General features: G+C 41.8%; 1 protein-coding gene across 1 annotated transcript in view; it reads left to right on the top strand.

The window, feature by feature from the left end:
• The window catches only part of VDAC1 (voltage dependent anion channel 1), a 32,047-nt gene extending 17,635 nt beyond the window's left edge, over positions 1 to 14,412 (top strand). Inside the window, exons 6-9 of the mRNA XM_049873648.1 lie at positions 4,269 to 4,496; positions 10,164 to 10,314; positions 12,449 to 12,506; positions 13,467 to 14,412. Coding sequence (XP_049729605.1) covers positions 4,269 to 4,496; positions 10,164 to 10,314; positions 12,449 to 12,506; positions 13,467 to 13,558 — 529 coding nt within the window. The 3' untranslated portion in view covers positions 13,559 to 14,412. The remainder of the gene's footprint in view (positions 1 to 4,268; positions 4,497 to 10,163; positions 10,315 to 12,448; positions 12,507 to 13,466) is intronic.
• The last annotated feature ends 5,579 nt before the right edge of the window (positions 14,413 to 19,991 follow it).

Genomic DNA, 19,991 nt, shown 5'->3' with positions numbered 1-19,991 from the left:
CGACAAGGCACCTAGCTGTCTCGCTCCATGGGTTGACTCCAGCGCTGTCTCTCACTGGTCTTCTAGTTCTGCTACTGCTTCTTGCCGTCTACCCCATTCTCCGGTGTGACAGCTCTCCTCTTTTTCTTCTGAGTCCTCATCAGAATTGTCTTTCATGTCCATAATTCCACTAGCAGTCTTTTCAAGGCAATCTAGGTGTTTAGTGTTAGGCACTTTAAGACCTTACAGCCTCTATGCATTCACAGTTTCAGAACTGTTTCCTCATTTTAGATATCTGTTAGAGTAGCACCCCACACTTGGTACCAAAATCTGTCTTAGTCATCTACCCAAAAACCAAACCTATTGCCATCGAGTTGATTCTGAAATACCAACCCTACAGAACAGAATAGAACTGCCCGGTACGGTTTCCAAGGAGCACCTGGTGGATTCGAACTGCTGACCTTTTGGATAGCAGCCTTAGCTCTAAACTACTACACTACCAGGGTTTCCATCTAGTGCTGCTTTAACAGAAATGCCTGAAGTAGATGGCTTTAACAAAGAGAAATTTAGTTTCTCACAGTCTAGGAGGCTAGAAGTCCGAATGCAGGGTGCCAGCTCCAGGGGAAGGCTTTCTCTGTCGGCTCTGGGGGAAGGTCCTTGTCATCAGTCTTCCCCTGTCAAGGAGCTTCTCAGCGTAGGGACCCCAGGTACAAAGGGTGCACTGTTATCCTAGCTCTTGTTTCTTGGTGGTATGTGGTCCCCCTGTCTCTTTACTTGTTTCTCTCTTTTATATCTCACAAAAGATTGACTTAAAACACAACCTAATCTTGTAGATTGAGTCCTGCCTCGTTAACATAACTGCCACTAATCCTACCTCATTGACATCATAGAGGTAGGATTTACAACACACAGGAAAATCACATCAAGTGACAAAATGGTAGGCAATCACATAGCATTGGGAATCATGGCCTAGCCAAGCCGACACACATTTTTTGGGGACACGGTTTGATCCATGACAATGACCTTGACACTTTTGAAGAGTATTGGCCAATTTGGATTTGTCTGGTGTTTCCACATGGTTAAATTCAGATTATGCCTTTGTGGCAACAGTGATGTTGTGCTGCGTCCTTGGTGCAGGATATTAGGAGGTATATGTCAGAATGCCTCATTACTGGTAATGTTAACTTTGATTGCTTGGTTAAGGTGGTATCTGTCAGGCTTCTCCACTATAGAGCTACTGTTTTTTTTCTCTTTGTAATTAATAAATATCTTGTAGAGAGATGGAAACCCTGGTGGCGTAGTGGTGAAGTGCTATGGCCGCTAACCAAAGGGTCGGCAGTTCAAACCCACCAGGTGCTTCCTGGAAACTCTATGGGGCAGTTCTACTCTGTCCTGCAGGGTCGCTATGAGTCGGAATCGACTCGATGGCACTGGTTTGGTTTTTTGGATTTGTGGAGAGATACTTCGATACTATGCCAGTATTCTATTTATCATCATACTTTGGCTCACATCTGTTGATGATTTTTGCTTGCAACAATTGTTTGGCAAATGATGTTTTTCTGTTGCCAACATTCCTTCTACATTTATTTATTTGTATTTTACTATAAGAAAAAGCTGTCTCTTCTCCCGTGTTTATTTATTTAACCAATTGTTTATATTATGGATTTATAAACATTTACTCTATGGGTTATAATCCATTACTACCATTATTTCTTTTGTTGTTCAAATTGTCCCAGATATGGCCACTGGGATTTCATTCAAGTTTTCGTCCTGTGTGCTTTTGAGAAGCCCTCATCATTTTTTGATCACTTTCTTATTTCTGGTTTGAAAAGATATACCAGGCTCATATATACTTGCCCTTGCCAGTTCTGCTGTCTGCTGTTTCTCCAAGTAACCGTGGTTTGCTTTATTGGAGAATGGTGTTTAGAAACCAAGATTGTGGGTGCTAGGTGCACACATTGCTACTGGGTATTTGAAGAAGGTTTTGTGAATCTTGAGGAAGTTTGGAAATGAAAGCTGGCTTTCCAGTGTGACTTCCGGCTTAGGCTGGGGAAGCATCCTGGCTCCCAGAATGAGCTGAGCGTAGACCATATCTGGGTGAGGCTGCAGACCTCATCTGGGGACTAGCTCCCTCTCCGAGTGTCTCACTACAGATACCACTAGCTTGTTAAGCACAATCAGTCATGCCTCTCTTGGGAGCTTGTCAGATTAGCACCACTGTTAACATAGCTTAAATAAAATCCCAATACTATCTTTAAGAGGACAGGCTCTAAAGATGTGGTGTGCTGTATTAGAAAGAGCAGAAACTTGGGGAGAAACCCGATCTGCTGCCCCAGCACTGCCCCATGCTCTTGGCAGCCATGGGCCCCTGGCCAGAATCCCGTGAGACAGTGTGTGGAGACGCCATGTAAACCATCAGATGTGGCTGGTGCGTGCCACCTGTCACAGGCCCTGCCACTGGGGCCTGTCAAATCTTGTGGTCCCCAGAGGCCTTTTATCTGCCCAGATGGTATATTTCTTGGTCTCTCCTTTCTTTTTAAATGTCAGCCTGTGAACAGCTATCTCATCATCACCCCACCCAGCGTGGTGCCAGGTGGATACTTGGCTAAAACCCAGACTCCTTTCCCCAAAGAGCAGGCAGACCAAGATAGGTTCATGTGGAGTTTTTCTTACCAGACAGAATTTGTTTGGATGTTAATCCTTCTCTTAGAAGCTTGCGAAAATGCACAGAGGTAACTTGAATGAAATTGCAGCCCCAAGGTGCAGTGTGTCATTGTCACTTGGGAAGGTTGTTGGCTTTATTTTCAACTGTGACTTCCAAAAAGCCTTGTCTCATTGAGGACATGGAAGGTATAACCTTTAAGTTTTAAGTTTTTATTATGGAAAATTGCAAACTTGCAGAAGTGTGCAGAAAAGTATTTAACTTAACAAAAGTATGCAGAAAAGCAATGAGAAGATGTACTTTTAATTATCAGCCCACAGCCAATCATGTTTTATTTATACATCTATACTCTTCCCCTCCCTCACCCCATATTATTTTGAGGTAAATAACAGCCCATAATTTCACCTGTAAACATTTTAGCATGTCTTTAAATGGTAAGATTCTTATTTAAAAAAGCATAACCACAATACCATCATCATATTGAAAAAAAAATTAATAACTCTTAATATTGTCGAATCTGTAGTCTGTTCAAATTTTGATTGTTTCTTGGGCTTTCTTACAGAATCAAAACTTGTCCATACTTTGCAATTGGTTCATATGTCTCCTAAATTACTCTATTTTTAGATTCCCCCTCCCTCTCTTTTTTTCTATTTGCAATTTATTTGTTGAGGAAATTAGATCATTTGTCCTATAAAGTTACAGACTGAATTTTGATGATTGCATTTCCATGGTGTCATTTACTTTGTTCCTCTGTCCCCAATATTTCCTGTGAATTGGTAAGTCTAAGGCATCATCACGTTTACATTCCATTTGGAAGGGAGGGCTGGCAGAATACTTTATGGGTGGTATTATATGCTGCTGTTGGGATGCGTTATAAGGCCTGGTTGTTTGTATGATATTAGTGTTACTCTGAAGAGCCCTCGTGGTGCTATGGTTAAAGCGCTCTGCTTAGCAGCCAGAAGGTCGGTGGTTCAAATCCACCAGCTGCTCTGAGGGAGATAGATGTGGCAATATGCTGCTATAAAGATTACAGCCTTGGAAACTCTAGGGAGCAGTTTGACTCTGGCCTATAGGGCTGCTATGAGTTGGAATCGACTCGACGGCAGTGGGCAGTGCCACTGTAATACTCATTCAAACCCCAAAAAAAAAACCCAAACCCATCGCATTGAGTTTATCACTCATAGCAACCCTGTAGGACAGAGCAGAACTGCCCCATAGAGTTTCCAAGGAGTGCCTGGTGGATTTGAACTGCCAACCTTTTGGTTAGCGGATGTAGCTCTTAACCACTACACCACCAGGGTTTCCTAATGTAGGCTTCTACTTTAAGCATAGGGAGAGAATAGTGAAAAAAAAATTTAGTGCTTATTTTTCAAGCTTTTCTTGCCTGTGTTCCACTTTGTTATAGCAGCATTTCTGCAGACCGGATTTCAGTTGAAGAATGCTTGTGTCGTCCTGCCCACTGTGGCACAGCATCTACCTGAGGGAACTGGGACTCTGACTTTGCCATCCTGCCCCTGCCCCAGTTATTTAAACCGGGATTTTTTTTTTTTTGGTAAAGTGCGTTTCTTGGCATGATTGTCCTAAAGTGAGTTAATTTCTGGTTTTAATACCATTCCCTTTCTTTCAGGAAAAAAAATGCTAAAATCAAGACAGGGTATAAGCGGGAGCACATCAACCTGGGCTGCGACGTGGATTTTGACATCGCCGGGCCTTCCATCCGGGGTGCTGTGGTGCTGGGCTATGAGGGCTGGCTGGCGGGCTACCAGATGAACTTTGAGACTGCCAAGTCCCGCGTGACCCAGAGCAACTTTGCGGTTGGCTATAAGACTGATGAATTCCAGCTTCACACTAATGTGTAAGTGTACCTGTGTGTGTGTGTATGTGGCAGGAGAATTGCTTTTCATTATTTTGTTCTAAGATTAATTTTTAATAAATGTAAAGTAAGCTTTTGGAATCAGATGAATCAAATGGCCTTTAATATTTTTCTGTTTCCCACCTACCTACTTCCTGAAGTGTCTTAGTTCTTTCTAGTCTATGAACATAAGTATGGTCATTGGTACACAGAATGACTAATGAATTACAGGAATGGTGTGCTGTCAGTCCAGAGCAGAGTCCTTTCCACATAGCTTTCTGAACGCTGGGGTCCTTTTATTTTTAGTTCACAAAATGGGAGGGAAAAAAAGAAAGGTGCAGCTTTGTCTCCGGATAACATCTGAGGATCAGTGTCTTAGTCATCTAGTGTTGTTATAACAGAAGTACCACAAGTGGGTGACTTTAACAAACAGAAATTTGTTTTTCTCAGTTTAGGAGGCCAGAAATCTGAATTCAGAGAACCAGCTCTAGGGGAAGGCTTTCTGTCTCTGTCAGCTCTGGGGGAAAGTCCTTGTCTCTTCACCTTCTGCTTCCTGGTTCCTTACAGGTCTCCATGTGGCTTGTCATCTATTTTCTTCCATCTCTGCTTCCATTGCTCTTGCTTGTTTAATCTCTTTTAGATCTCAAAAGAAATTGACTCAAGATACACCCTACACTAATCCTGCCTCATTAACATAACAAAGACAACCCATTACCAAATGGGATTATAACCACAGGCATAAAACCCAAAAACCCCATTGCCATTGGGTCAATTCTGACTCTTAGCGACCCTATAGGACAGGGTAGAACTTCCCCATATGGTTTCCAAGGAGCACCTGGTGGATTTGAACTGCTGACCTTTGGTTAGCAGCCCTAGCTCTTAACCACTATGCCATGAGGGTTTCTACCATAGGCATAGAGGTTAGAATTTATAACACATATTTTTGGGGGACACAGTTCAATCCATAGTAATGAGCTGGTTGGTCTTAATGAAATGTAGGCATTGTAGATGAATTAGGAGATGTTTATCTCAGTTAAATACAAAGTGTCTTCTTTGCATGATGGGACATTTAACAGTTTATTAACTGCTTGACCGGTGAATGGAAGAGAAAAAATTATGGGTTAGATTTTGAAGGGGCCCCTTGTATTCCAATTTGGGAATTGAAGTAGAGTGATGATTGAGGTGAAGGGGAGCAAAAATTTCATTCATAAGCATCCTGTAGATATGGGAAACTAACCTGTGGCACAAATGGGGCACAACTTTACCAAGTATACTTTATTTCTTTCCACTAGAGGTTGCTAAAGACGTGACTTCTTAAATTATGACAAGTAAATGGCATTAGCCTTTAAATTAATAATGTTTCCATTCATATAATTTTTTGAGGAATTTGTATAATTAATAACAAATTTTGCATCTTTTGAAACTAAAAGGTCCTAGGAAAACCCTAAAGATGGAGGACAGATTAGCGGTTGCCAGAGCTGCTGGCCAGAGGAGTTGCCAGAGCGTGCGACTACAAAGAGGGTAGCACAGGGGAGTTTTTTGGGGGTGATGGAACTGTTCTGTATCCTGATTGTGGTGGTGAATACATGAATCTGTACGTGTTAAAATCCATAGACATGGGCACCAAAAAAAGGTCAATTAATGTAAATAAAAAAAGGTAACATACAAAAAATGTTAATAGAAAAAAAGTCACAAGCATAGAAGAGTCTTTAAGTTTAGAATTCTGATTAGAATAGTAAGTTCTTCCTTGGTTTGGAATTGGAAATTGGCAGTAGTTCTGGGATGAGTTGTTAGCCGTTACCTGGAGCTTCACGGTTTTCAATAAGTAACAAATGGACAGGATTTAGGAATCCCTCGGTGGCGAAAATGGTTACGTGCTTGGCTACTAACTGAAAGGTTGGAGGTACAAGTCCACCCAGAGGTGCCGTGGAAGGAAGTCAGGACAACCTACTCCTGAGATGTCATAGCTGTTGAAAACCCCATGAAGCACAGTTTTACTTGAAATGTACGAGGTTGCCGTGAGTTGGAGTTGACTGGACAGCAGCTGGTTTTCTGGTTTGGACAGGATTTATCTTTGGAAATGGCACGGAGGCAGCTGGCTAGACTAAACGTGGCTGCTCTGGTGTTTGCAGAGGTCTGGACGTATAACAGAAGGTCTGTGTGCTTCATATAGATGTGTTTGAACAATGAGTTAGTTCCCTCTGTTTATAGCTTTGAGAGCTCAGTATAGGAAGGCAGTATGCTGGTTTTAGAATATACTGAGAAATCTGACCTTTCTTTTTAAACACATTTAAGCCCAAGAAGGTTTCTCCAATTGAGTATTGTGATAGTTAAGGTTATATGTCAACTTGTCTGGGCCATGATTCTCAGTGGTTTGGCAGTTACGTAATGATGTAGTTATCCTCCATGATGTGATCTGATGTGATCAGCCAGTCAGTTGTAAGGGATATTTCCTTAGGGGTGTGGCCTGCATCTAATACGTATGAGCATTCTGGCGAAGCTTGCTACCTTTTGCTCTCTCTGCATCCTGTATCCGGTTTGTCATCATCTGACCTTTGGTTCTTGGGACTTGAGCCAGCGGCCTGTATTTTGCCTGCTGATCCTGGGATTCGTTGACCTCTGTGGCCTGTGAGTCAGCAGCCTGCTGTCTTACCCGCTGATCTTGGATTTGTCAGCCTCTGCAGCCCATGAACCAGTGGCCTGCTGTCTGACCTGCCAGTTTTGGCTTTGCAGCCCCTGTAGCTCTGTGAGTCAGGAGAAGCCTCCAGCCTGACACCTGACCCACAGACTTGGTACTTGCCAGCCTCTACAACCACATGGGCCATTTCCTTGAAATAAATCTCTCTCCTTCTGTACACACACACACACACTTCTATAGAACCTAGCCTAAGACAAGTGTTGTCACAGTAAAATTCAAAAATCTGAACATCTATTATATTTTTGAGAAGCTGGCTTTTTGTGCTTTGACTTCCTGAGGAAGACAGGATTCCCAGCTTTTCGTATAGAACCACCTGCGAATCAGGCAGTGCCTGGGCTCTCCCTGTGCTTTCTGGAAGCACAGGGTCTGTTTGGCTGGATTTCAGGGAAAAACTTAAGAATTTAGAATGAATTTGATGAGCATCTACTTCAGGAAGAGCGTGTTGGTGAAGAGCAGAGTTTACAATGAAACAGCAACAATTTATTCTTGGGTTAGTGAATTTTTAGCCCTTTGCTGGGTTCCAAAGCCTTGCAGTTTCCATTGGAAACACCCAACATGATGAGGCAGAACTCTAATGTTGTTATTTTATGATAAAAATGTTTGAGAGGCTTTAGACAGGTTTTGTAGACCAAATGATGCAAGGAGGATGAGTATTTCTTTTTTTAAATTACAGCATAAAAATTTTTCTTCTTAAATTTTTGTCAGAGGAATCCACACCTATGGTCATAAAATGAAATAGTACAAAAACCAAACAGAAAACCAAACCTGTTGCCGTTGAGTTGATTCTGACTCATAGCGACCCTATAGGACAGAGTAGAACAGCCTCATAGGGTTTCCAAGGAGTGACTGGTGGATTTGAACAGCCAGCCTTTTGGTTTGCAGCCGAGTTCTTAACCACTGCACCACCAGGGCAGATAGTATAAAAGAACTTATGAAAAGCAGTGGTTTTCTGCCTCATCCTCCTCATCCCATATCCCTAATGGCAGCCAGGTAAACTATTTCTGTTTTCAGTGGTTCCCTTCTTGGAGAAGGATTGCTTCTGACCAGGTACCAGTACGTACCATACATATAAACAACAATCCAAAAACAAGTAATGGAAATGATCTGTGCAGACAACAGGCTGGAGAGAAGGAGAAGATATAGACTCTATCTATGAGCTGTTAGTATACTTTTGGGGGGGCTGACAGTGACCACACAAGCCTGTACAGACTGTTCTGCAGGCTTAGCTGGGTAGGAAAGAATTCCAAATTCCAAAAGCTTGAGCAGGGCCTTGAGGAGGAAGAGGAGGATTTGGATGGTTGGGGAGAGGAAGGCAGTATTCCCAGCAGCAGGAGTCAGTACGGTATGTTGGAAAGAAAGGAAGGAGTTCAGCCGGCTAGGGTTTCATTCCTTTTTTGAAAGCTAGAAAATTTTACAACTAGAAGCTCCCTTTTCAAAGCCTGACAGGACTTAGATGTCACAGAATGGGTCAACAGGGTGGACCAGTGTGAATTAGAGGTTAAGTGTTTTTGTTTTTGCTGCTCCTCCAAGGGCCTGGATCAGACCTGGTATCTCCCCCAGCTGCTGATGATGTTAAAGGCTGTCATCTGCCTTCTGTGGAACATGAGTGCCCCAGCTTTTCTTTCTGTCTCTGTGTCCTCATTTGCTTCCCCTTACCATCTTTATGAGAAAAATCTTTCGTAAAAGTAATGACATTACCAGGCCAAAAAAGTAATCATTCATAATCCCAGTGCCCTAGTTGCTGCTTCTGGTGTACTATAAAATTTGCCATTTTAACCATTTTTAAGTGTACGGTTCATTGACATTACAGTCACACTGTCGTCCAACCATTACTGCTATTTCCAAAACTTTTTCATCACCTGTCTTAGTTATCTAGTGCTGCTGTAACAGAAATACCACCGATGAGTGACTTTAACAAACAGAAGTTTGTTTTATCACCGTCTAGTTTAGTAGGCTAGAAGTCCAAATTCAAGGCATCAGCTCCAGGGGCAGAATTTCTCTGTTGGCTCAGGAGGAAGGTCCTTGTCATCAGTCTTCTCCTGGACTAGGAGCTTCTCAGCGCAGAGACCCTGGGTCCAAAGGACATGCTCTGCTTGCAGTTCTGCTTTCTTGGTGATAGGAGGCTCCCATGTCTCTCTGCTCACTTTTATCTTTCATATGTCAAAAGAGATTAGTTTAAGACACAACCTAATTTTGTAGATTGAGCCCTGTCTCATTAACATAATGCTGCTAATTCCACTGCATCGACATCATAGAGGTAGAATTTACAACAGAGGAAAATCACATCAGATGACAAAATGGTGGATAGTCACACAATACTGAGAATCATGGCCTAGCCAAGTTGACAGATATTTTTGGGGGACACAGTTTAATCCATGACATCACCCCAAACAGAAACTCAGTACCCATTACTATCTCTGTTTCAAAGAATACTGTGGAAGCAAACTTCAAGTTCTTTGAACCTTAAGTAGTAGAAATGCAATATAAATTCATATAGAAATTAATTCTAAATTCTATAAGGTTATATTTATTCAATTGATAGAATTTGAAATTAAAATTAGCTACATCCAGCTCTTGCTAAAGGACATTTGCATTAGGATAATTTTAGAGGCGATATAAATAGCTGTATTTTAGTATATGTGTCTTAACTGAGAACATAGATAGTTGGTAACTATTGTCACAGTGCATTAACAAGAACTGCGCAGAGTTAAAAGAAAATTACTTCTCAGAGTAACTGGACTGAGTTTGAGTTCCCGTGAGCTTTCCCAGCTCTGGTATTGGTTTCATTCCTATCAGGCTTTCTATAATTTCTTATCTGTTTCATCAGATTTAGTGAACTTCTGGCCTTCTCAATACCAGTGATCAGTTCAGTCCACTTACAAGGATCCCGCCTTTGTCAGGCATGGGCAGCTCTGCCTGGGCTCCTGCCGCCTCCCTGGGCAGCTTGTCATTTGGATTGTGCTTGGTTGCAGAAACGATGGGACAGAGTTTGGCGGCTCCATTTACCAGAAGGTGAACAAGAAGTTGGAGACTGCTGTTAATCTTGCCTGGACAGCAGGAAATAGTAACACTCGCTTCGGGATAGCAGCCAAGTATCAGATCGACCCTGATGCCTGCTTCTCGGTGGGTACCTATGGGTCATGCATCTCACGGGGAATGGGACCCACCTGATCCCAAGGTTGAAATTCTTCAGGATTGTTGGAGTCATGCTTTGGCTTAAAGGTTATCTCACTGTGACAAGAGTTCAAAATGAATGAAATGATAATAGTGGTAGTACCTACTATGTATGCCAGGCATCTGTGCTGCTGAGCTCATGATACGTGGATTATTGTACTTACTATATGTTTACACAAATAACATGTGCCTTCTGTGTTTGTTTGCCAGCCATGCCCTTCCCCTACACGGTATTTTTGTAAGCACAGTGTGCTAGTTTTTTACAGCAACATGAAAATACCTCATTGGGGGAGAGAGGGGTTGGCAAACAAACGTAGAAGGCAAGCATTATTTGCATAAAAATACAGTAATCCTCATAGCAACAACCTATTTGAGGTAGATGCTTCCCCTTCCCCCCTACTCACATCTGTTTTTGCAGCTGAAGAAATGAAAGCTTAGAGATGTTGAGTAACTTGCCTAAGGCACACAACTGGTGAGTGCAGGGGCCTGGATTTGACGATACTGGCTTGCTATCCAGCGTCCTCCTTTTAACTAGTCACTGTTCCATAATTTGTGTACCTGGGTGATACAAAATGTTAAGTACTTGTCTACTAACTGAAAGGTTAGTGGTTCACAGCCACCCAGATGCACCTCGGGGAAAAAAGGCCTGGCTATCTTTCAAAAGGTAACAGCCTTGGAAACCCTATGGAGCAGTTCTACTCTGCATACACGGGGCCTCTGTGAGTCAAAATCAAGTTGACAGTTTAGGTTTTTTTTTGTTGTTCATAATGCAGACTTACTATAAAGAGGGGTAAATGTTCACATACCTCCCTCACCCCTCAGTGTTCATTGTCTTGCCCAGCTCCTGCATTGCATATGAAGAAATCAGGCCCTGGCAGTGGGCAGTTGGCATCTTGCCTTGCAGATCCTGTAGCATTGCTTGTGAGCCCTTGGGTTGCTTCAAAATTTTTGTAATATATCCTGTTGAGCTCTCTGTGTTGTCACAGGGGCTGCAGGAAGTACCCCTATTAGGATGAAATGAAGAAATCTAAATGTCGCAGAATGGTTTATGTGCTGGTTTGTGTAATTTACAGACAGCGCATTTCAAGTCTCTTAAACTGGGAACTGAATTTGGCTCCCTTAATGTTAGGCACTTAAATACAGGGGAAAAATGTCCTCTACATGGATGGTATGAGTCAAAGGGGACAGCTAGAGGGGGCACTGGCTGCCTGGAGGCCTTTCTTCTCCCTGCTCTGCTCTTTCTTACAGAGGAGGTCAGGTCTCAAAATGCCATTTGAGCAGGCAGACAAATACCTTGGCAGCCCCAGCATCTCTTGGGACTTGGCATTCTCATGGTCTGAGCTTGTTCTGCTCCTGCCCCTTCTAATTTAACCATTTAAATTTCCTACTACCCAGGCAGAGGAATGGGGGGGGAGGAAATTATTATTGGCTCAACTGCTTTATTGAACTTAACATTCAGTATTGCTGAAATTTAAATGATTGTCTGGCAAGGTCATTCTTTGTTCTAATATATATTTAAATTCAGATTCGTTCATGTCATGTCATTATGGTTTTTGCTTCTCTTTTTCATGAAGAGAAAACCCTAACCATGCTCTACCTTAAAAAGCTTCAGTACCCAGGCTGGCATTTGCTTTGATTTCCTTCATCACAACAAACAGATCTTAAAGGAATCAGTAATACAAGGAAGCCTTTTTAAGCCTTATTTCTCTGGCCCTAAATGAAAGTATCCTTACTTGCTCTAACTTAGACCTGCTCAGTATAAACGGGCTCAGACATTCATACCTCTTATAATCAGATGTAAATAATGACTTCCTTCTGGTTGGAAATCTTGTTGATGTAAAAGCATAAACATTTGAAAATGGTCTGGGTCTTTGAGTTTCCCTTCTGCCTTCTGAGATCCAGCTCCCAAATTTGATATATTTCGTATTGATTTGATGAATCCCATAAGCAAGGAGGTGGTCATGAAAAAAGATAGTTTGATTCTGAAGTCCAGAGTTGGCTGGTTCAAGAACTCTTGGTTATTTTGGAGATGGGATGTGTAAAGTACTGAATGTTTTCACTCTCTTATCTTTTCCCTGTCTAGGCAAAAGTGAACAACTCCAGCCTGATAGGTTTAGGATACACTCAGACCCTAAAGCCAGGTACGTTTTCACTATGTGTGAAATCAGTTCTTTGTCTTCAAAAAAATTGTGTCAGTTTGCTGATTTATGTTATTGCTTATAAAATGCACGTTATAGTACATTGTGAATGAGCGTATATAAAGTTTTATAATTAAATGTTATAAAGGAATGTGGGGTGTCTTAGTCATCTAGTGCTGTTATAACAGAAATACCGCAAGTGGATGGTTTTAACAAAGAAATTTATTTCCTCACAGTAAAGTAGGCTAAAGGTCGGAATTCAGGGCGTTGGCTCCAGGGGAAGGCTTTCTCTTTCTGTCAACTCTGGAGAAAGGTCTTTGTTCTGAGCCTTCCCATGGTTGAGGAGCTTCTCAGGCACAGGGACCCCAGGTCCAAAGAATGCGCTCTGCTCCTGGTGCTGCTTTCTTGGTGGTAGCAGGTCCCCAACTCTCTGCTTGCTTCACTTTTATCTCTTGAGAGAGAAATGGTGGTGTAGGTCACACCCCAGGGAAACTCTCTTCACCTTGGATCAGGGAGGTGACCTGACTAAGGGTGTGCTCAGCAGCAGTGAGAATACCTGGCACTTCAGTCCTTACTACTTAACAGTGACCAACAGGTATCCTACAGCGAGCTCATAAAACAACTGTAATTATTCTTACACAAACAAGAGAGTCCGGCCAAACCCACTTCAGAGAACCCCACTTTCCATTTCCCTCTCATTGTCCCCCTGCCACAACTGATTCTCTACCACTGGCACCATGGAGTGAGCTTTTTCAGCAATTGCCCCTTGAAATAAAAATCCTGAAGTGAACTGTGCCATAATAACAATCTAATCACAGGAGCCAAGTCCCTCGGTGGTGCAAATGGTTAGGGTCCTGAATTTGGCGTGGTTTTGCCAGTGTGCTTCAGCATCCTTCATCTGATAACCTTTCTTTTCTTTCCTCCATCCCCTCCCCTTTCTCTCCCTGGATTTTCCCCCTGCAGGTATCAAACTGACGCTGTCAGCTCTGCTGGATGGCAAGAATGTCAATGCCGGTGGCCACAAGCTTGGTCTAGGACTGGAATTTCAAGCATAAATGAATACTGTACAATCATTTAATTTTAACTATTTTGCAGCATAGCTACCTTCAGAATTTTAGTGTACCTTTAATGTCGTATGTCTGGGATGCAAGTATTGCTAAATATCATGTTAGACCTCCAGGTTAAAGATGATTCAGCTTTAAAGTGTTACCCTTTCAGAGGTACAGAAAAAACCCAATTCCAAAAAGGTCCTTTCAGCTGTAGACTTCGGGGAAACGTGGTAGCCCCTCTAGAGATGTGAGGTTTCTTTTTTACCTAGAAGTGGTTGCGCGTGGAAGCTGATAATGTATAGGCACTTTGTAAATTCATACTGAGCAAACGAATGAAATTGTGACTTCTGCAAATTGAACCTTGCTTTCCTAATCCTAACTGAGAAGAAGCTCATTGCGCGATGGTGTGTACAAACTCATCTGAAAGGGACTTTTTTAGACAGACATTCATGACCTGTTTCCACCCCAGTCTATCACCTCTTTTACACCAAAAGTAGTCTGCAGGGTGTGGTAGCTTTTTTTTTTTTTGTGCCATTTTGGGGTGGAGAGGGTGGATGTGATGAAGCCAATAACTCAGAACTTTAAATCCCTCTCATGTTGTGGTTTTGTGCACTTGTACCAGAGTATGAAATAGCTTCCAACAGCTCCAGCTGTGAGCTGGGAAGGGTCTCTGTGACTGTAATTACATGGTGACAACACTCAGAATCTAAATTGGACTTGTGTTGTATTCACCACTCAATTTATTTTTTAGCAGTTTAATGGCTACGTTTTAGAGTCTTCCATTTTTGTGTGGATTAGATCCTCCCCTTCAAATGCTGTAATTCACATCACTTAAAATAAAACTTGAATAAAATACTGAAACCTCATCCTTCTTCTGTTGTCTTTATTAAAAAAAAGTAATGGAAACTCGACATTTGTTTTGATTTGTTCTTTGGCCCCTTGCTGTGTATATATGGGTATTATGTATTATTAACTTTTCTATTGTTAGCCAGAATCGACTAGACAGCAATGGTATGGGTTTTATTGCTGCATAACAAATTACCACAAAGTTAGCAGCTTAAAACAACACTCATTTATTTCACACTTCTGTAGGTCATGGTGTGGCTGGGTTCTCTGGTCAGTTCTCACCATGATGATGTCAGGGTGTCAACCAACTGCTTTCTCACATGGAGCTCAGGGTCCTCTTGAGTGTGGCAAAATTTAGTTCCCTTCCGTTGTCAGATGAAGGTCCCCATTTCATTGCTGGTTGTTAGCTGGGGGTGGCTCTCAGCTCCTAGAGGCCACCCACATTCCTTGCCGTGTGGTCTCCTCCATCTCTAGAGTCAGGAACAGAAAAGCTTCCTGAGCTATATCCCTCTCAGGGATATAACTGAATCTCTTCCAGGAAGAGCCCATGGCTCTTTTAAGTGTTCACTTGATTAGGTCAGGCCACCAAGGATAATTTTCCTTTCTTGAAGTGAACTGTGCCATAATAACAATCTAATCACAGGAGTCAAGTCCCTGGGTGGTGCAAATGGTTAATGTTCTTGGATGCTAACTGAAAAGTTGGCAGTTCAAGTCCACCAAGAGGTGCCTTGGAAGAAAGGCCTAGCAATCTACTGAAAAATCAGTTCTTGAAAACCCTGTGGAGCACAGTTCTCTTGACACATGTGGTTACCATGAGTTAGAATTGACTCAATGGCAACTGATTAATCACAGGAGTAATAGCCTATCATTTCACAGGTCCATACCATATTCAAGGACAGGGCGTTGTACAAGGGGGTCATTTTAAAATTCTGCCATATACATATTTTTAATAACCTGATTTCAGAAAATTCAACCAGTAGTATAACAAACCACATAGTCCATCATCCAGCTTCAACAAATATGAACTTTTTTTTTTCCGTTCGATGACATTTTTAGCAAAATTTCTTCTTTTGGGGGTGTTTGAAAGTGACAATTCAAAACAGATTTGGCAATTTCTATAATTGATCACTTAAGAACTGCTGCACTCAGTATTTGACATACTGCCTTCACCAGGTTTGTCAGAACCTACAGCTATTCCCAAGAGAATCATTTGAAATTTGTTGAATTCGTCCAGAGAGTATGGCATGTATTGGGTGCTGGGTACATCCAATCATATGCCAGGTACAGCATAAAATGTATCTTGAAATATATAAAGACCCCTCTGAATATAAGGGAGAATTTCTGTCCCCAGTTACTTATTGTCTGCCTGTTGTATATAGCATTTTGGAATATCATTGTGTAAAAGTCTTCAATGCCTTAAATTCATGATAGCTCACCAGTTAAGAGAATTGAGACAATCTGGTGTGGGGGCAAAGGTCAAAGTGGACAAAGAATTGGAAAAAAAGTATTCAAGGTGTGTTTATTACAGAAAAAGCCCTGTTTAAGTCTGAACCAATCTCCAAGCCAAGGCTTGGTTAAACTGAGTGTGGTGTTTTCTGCACACCTCCCAATCTCGGCTGTCTCCTCAGCCCCCTTCTGTGAAGAAGGAAAGCTCTAGGGGGACTTCTGGGGAGGACTTTGTACTCTGGCTAACTTGGAAGTTTTGCAATAAAGGTACCATTCAGTATATCTGGGCTTGGGGAAATGAGCAGATGAATGATCTCTTAGTTTTCTTAACACAGAGTATGTGTTTCTGAGCTGTCACTGGGGCCAGATAAATGTTATGGAGAAACCAGAGTCAGGAGTAGAACATAGGCTCTTCTCTCTTCAGAGGCAGCTCAGCTGTGTCTCAGTTTTGGGATAGCAGCAATTTTTCTGAGACCAGAGTGGTGAAGCTGTGGCCACAGTAAATATTTTGCTTTATGCCATGCTGATTTTCCTGAAAATTGATCAAATGGAACTTTTATGAATCGAAGCCTATAAATGTTTATTAAGAAAGCATTCACAGAACATGCACACAGACTGAAGAATTGTACCAAGGCCCAAAGTAAACTTGCTGGAAGTCTTTAAATTTGCGTTTCATATATAGGCAGTCCCTTGGTTACAATGAGATTCATTCCTAAGTCTGTCTTTAAGTTGAATTTGTAGGTAAGTCAGATCAGGCGCATGCAGTTTTTGTTTGGCATCAGTTAGTCAAATGTTTATCTTGGTATATAGCATATATTTTACCTTTCTATGCATATAAACCCCCACGTGTCTCAGTTTGTCATACTGTGGGGGCTTGTGTGTTGTGACACTGGAAGCTATGCCACTGGTATTCAGATTCCAGCAGGGTCACCCATGGTGGACAGGTTTCAGTTGAGCTTCCAGACTAAGACCGACTAGGAAGAAGGACCTGGCAGTCTACTTCTGAAAAGAATTAGCCAATGAAAACCTTATGAATAGCAGTGAAACATTGTCTGACACAGTGCCAGAAGATGAGCCCCCCCAAGTTGGAAGGCACGCAAAAGACGACTAGGGAAGAGCTGCTTCCTCAAAGTAGAGCTGACCTTAATGACGTGGATGGAGTCATGCTTTCAGGACCTTCATTCGCTGATGTGGCATGATTCAAAATGAGGAGAAACAGCTGCAAACATCCATTCATAATCAGAACCTGGAATGTACAAAGTATGAATCTAGGAAAATTGGAAATCATCAAAAATGAAATGGATGCATAAACATTGATATCCTAGGCATTAGCTGAAATGGACTGGTATTGGCCATTTTGAATTGGACAATCATATGGCCTACTACGCCAGGTATGACAACTTGAAGAGGAATGGTGTCAAAAAGAACATTTCAAGATCTATCCTGAAGTACAATGCTGTCAGTGATAGGATAATACGCCTACATGGAAGGCCAGTTGATAAGACTATTATTCAACTTTAGGCACCAACCACTAACGCCAAAGATGAAGAAATTAAAGATTTTTTACCAACTTCTGCAGTCTGAAATTGATTGAACATGCAATCAGGGTGCGTTGATAATTACTGGTGATTGGAATATGAAAGTTGGAAACAGAGAAGAAGGATTGGTAGTTGGAAAATATGGCCTTGGTGATAGAAACGATGCTGGAGATCACGTGATAGAATTTTGCAAGACCAATGACTTCTTCATTGCAGAGACCTTTTTTCACCAACATAAACGCTGACTATACACATGGACCTCACCAGATGGAATACACAGGAATCAAATCGACAACATCTGTGGAAAGAAATGATGGAAAAGCTCAATATCATCAATCAGAACAAGAGCAAGGGCCGACTGTGGAATAGACCATCAACTGCTCATATACAAGTTCAAGTCGAAACTGAAGAAAGCTAGAACAAGTCCATGAGTGCCAAAGTATGACCTTGAGTATCTCCCACCTGAATTTAGAGACCATCTCAAGAATAGATTTGATGTGTTGAACACTGATGACTGAAGACCAGAGGAGTTGTGGAATGACATCAAGGACATCATACATGAAGAAAGCAAGCGGTCATTAAAACGACAGGAAAAAAAAAAAAACACACCAAAATGGATGTCAGAAGAGACTCTGAAACTTGCTCTTGAATGCTGAGCAGCTAAAGCAAAAGGAAGAAATGATGAAGTAAAAGAACTGAACAGAAGATTTCAAAGGGTGGCTTGAAAAGACAAAGTAACGTATTATGATGACATGAGCAAAGAGCTGGAAATAGAAAACCAAACAGGAAGAACATGCATGGCATTTCTCAAGCTGAAAGAACTGAATACAAAATTCAAACCTCAAGTTGCAATAGTGAAGGATTCTACGGGGAAAATATTAAATGAAGCAGGAAGCATCAAAAGAAGATGGAAGGAATATACAGAGTCATTATACCAGAAAGAATTGGTGGACATTCAGCCATTTCAAGAGGTAGCGTATGATCAGGAACTGATGGTACTGAAGGAAGAAGTCCAAGCTGCACTGAAGGCATTGCCAAAAAACAAGGCTCCAGGAACTGAAAGTATCAATTGAGATGTTTCAACAAATGGATGCAGTGCTGGAAGTCCTCACTAGTCTATGCCAAGAAATTTGGCCAACTGACTGGAAGAGATCCATATTATGCCTATTACCAGGAAGGGTGATCCAACTGAATGTGGAAATTATTGAACAATATCACTTATATCACACACAAGTAAAATTTTGCTGAAGATCATTTAAAAGCAGCTGCAGCAGTATATCTACAGGGAACTGCCAGAAATTGAGGCCGATTCAGAAGGGGCTGTGGAACCAGGGATATCATCGCTGATATCAGATGGATCCTGGCTGAAAGCGGAGAATACCGGAAGGGTGTTTACCTATGTTTTATTGACTATGCAAAAGCATTTGACTGTGTGGATCATAACAAATTATGGATAATATTGCAAAGAAGGGGAATTCCAGAACACTTAATTGTGCTCATGAGGAACCTGTATATAGATCAAGAGGCAGTTTTTCAGACAGAAGGAGGAGATACTGCATGGTTTAAAGTCAGGAAAGGTGTGCATCAGGGTTGTATAGTTTCACCATACCTATTCGATCTGTATGCTGTGCAAATAATCCGAGAACCTGGACTCTGTGAAGAAGAATGGGGCATCAGGATTGGAGGAAGACTCATTAACAACCTGTCTGCATTAAGCAGATCACACAACCTTGCTTGCTGAAAGAGAAGAAAACTTGAAACACTTATTGATGAAGATCAGAGACCATAGCCTTCAGTGTGGATTATACCTCAACATAAAGAAAACAAAAATCCTCACACTGGACCAATAAGCAACATCATGACAAATGGAGAAAAGATTGAAGTTGTCAAGGATTTCATTTTGCTAGGATCCACAATCAACACTCATGAAAGTAGCAGTCAAGAAATCTAAAGATGAAGTGCCTTGGGCAGATCTGCTGCAAAAGGCCTCTTTAAATTGTTGAAAAGCAAAGTTGTCACTTCGAAGACTAAGGTGTGCCTGACCCAAGCCCAGGGTATTTCCAGTCGCATCATATGCATGTGAAAGCTGGACAATGAATAAGGAAGACCAAAGAAGAATTGACATCTTTGAATTGTGGTGTTGGTGAGGAATATTGAACATACCATGGACTGCCAAAAGGACGAAGAAATCTGTCTGGGAAGAAATATAACCAGAATGTTCCTTAGAAACACGGATGGCGGGACTGTGTCTTATATACGTTGGACATGTAGTCAGGAGGGATCGGTCCGTGGAGAAGAACATCATGCTTGGTAGAGGGTCAGCGACCCTCTAGGAGGTGGATTGACACAGTGGCTGCAACAATTGGCTCAGGAATAACGATTGTGAGCACTGTGCAGGATGGGGCAGTGTTTCCTTCTGTGGTACAAAGGGTAGCTGTGAGTCGGAATCGACTTGAGGGCACCTAACAACAACATGCATGTAAAACACTTGACACTTCCAAACTGCGCAATGTTTTCTTGAGTGTCACAACGTAGTGCGTGGGTTGATCGTTATAAACCATTGCATGTATTTAACTCAAATTTTTAATATGTTTTATGGGAGTTTGTTC

Source organism: Elephas maximus, chromosome 2 (assembly GCF_024166365.1).
Source record: "Elephas maximus indicus isolate mEleMax1 chromosome 2, mEleMax1 primary haplotype, whole genome shotgun sequence".
Classification (NCBI taxonomy): domain Eukaryota; kingdom Metazoa; phylum Chordata; class Mammalia; order Proboscidea; family Elephantidae; genus Elephas; species Elephas maximus.
The sequence above is the reverse complement of the archived record's forward strand: the minus strand, read 5'-3'. Positions and strand labels throughout refer to the sequence as shown.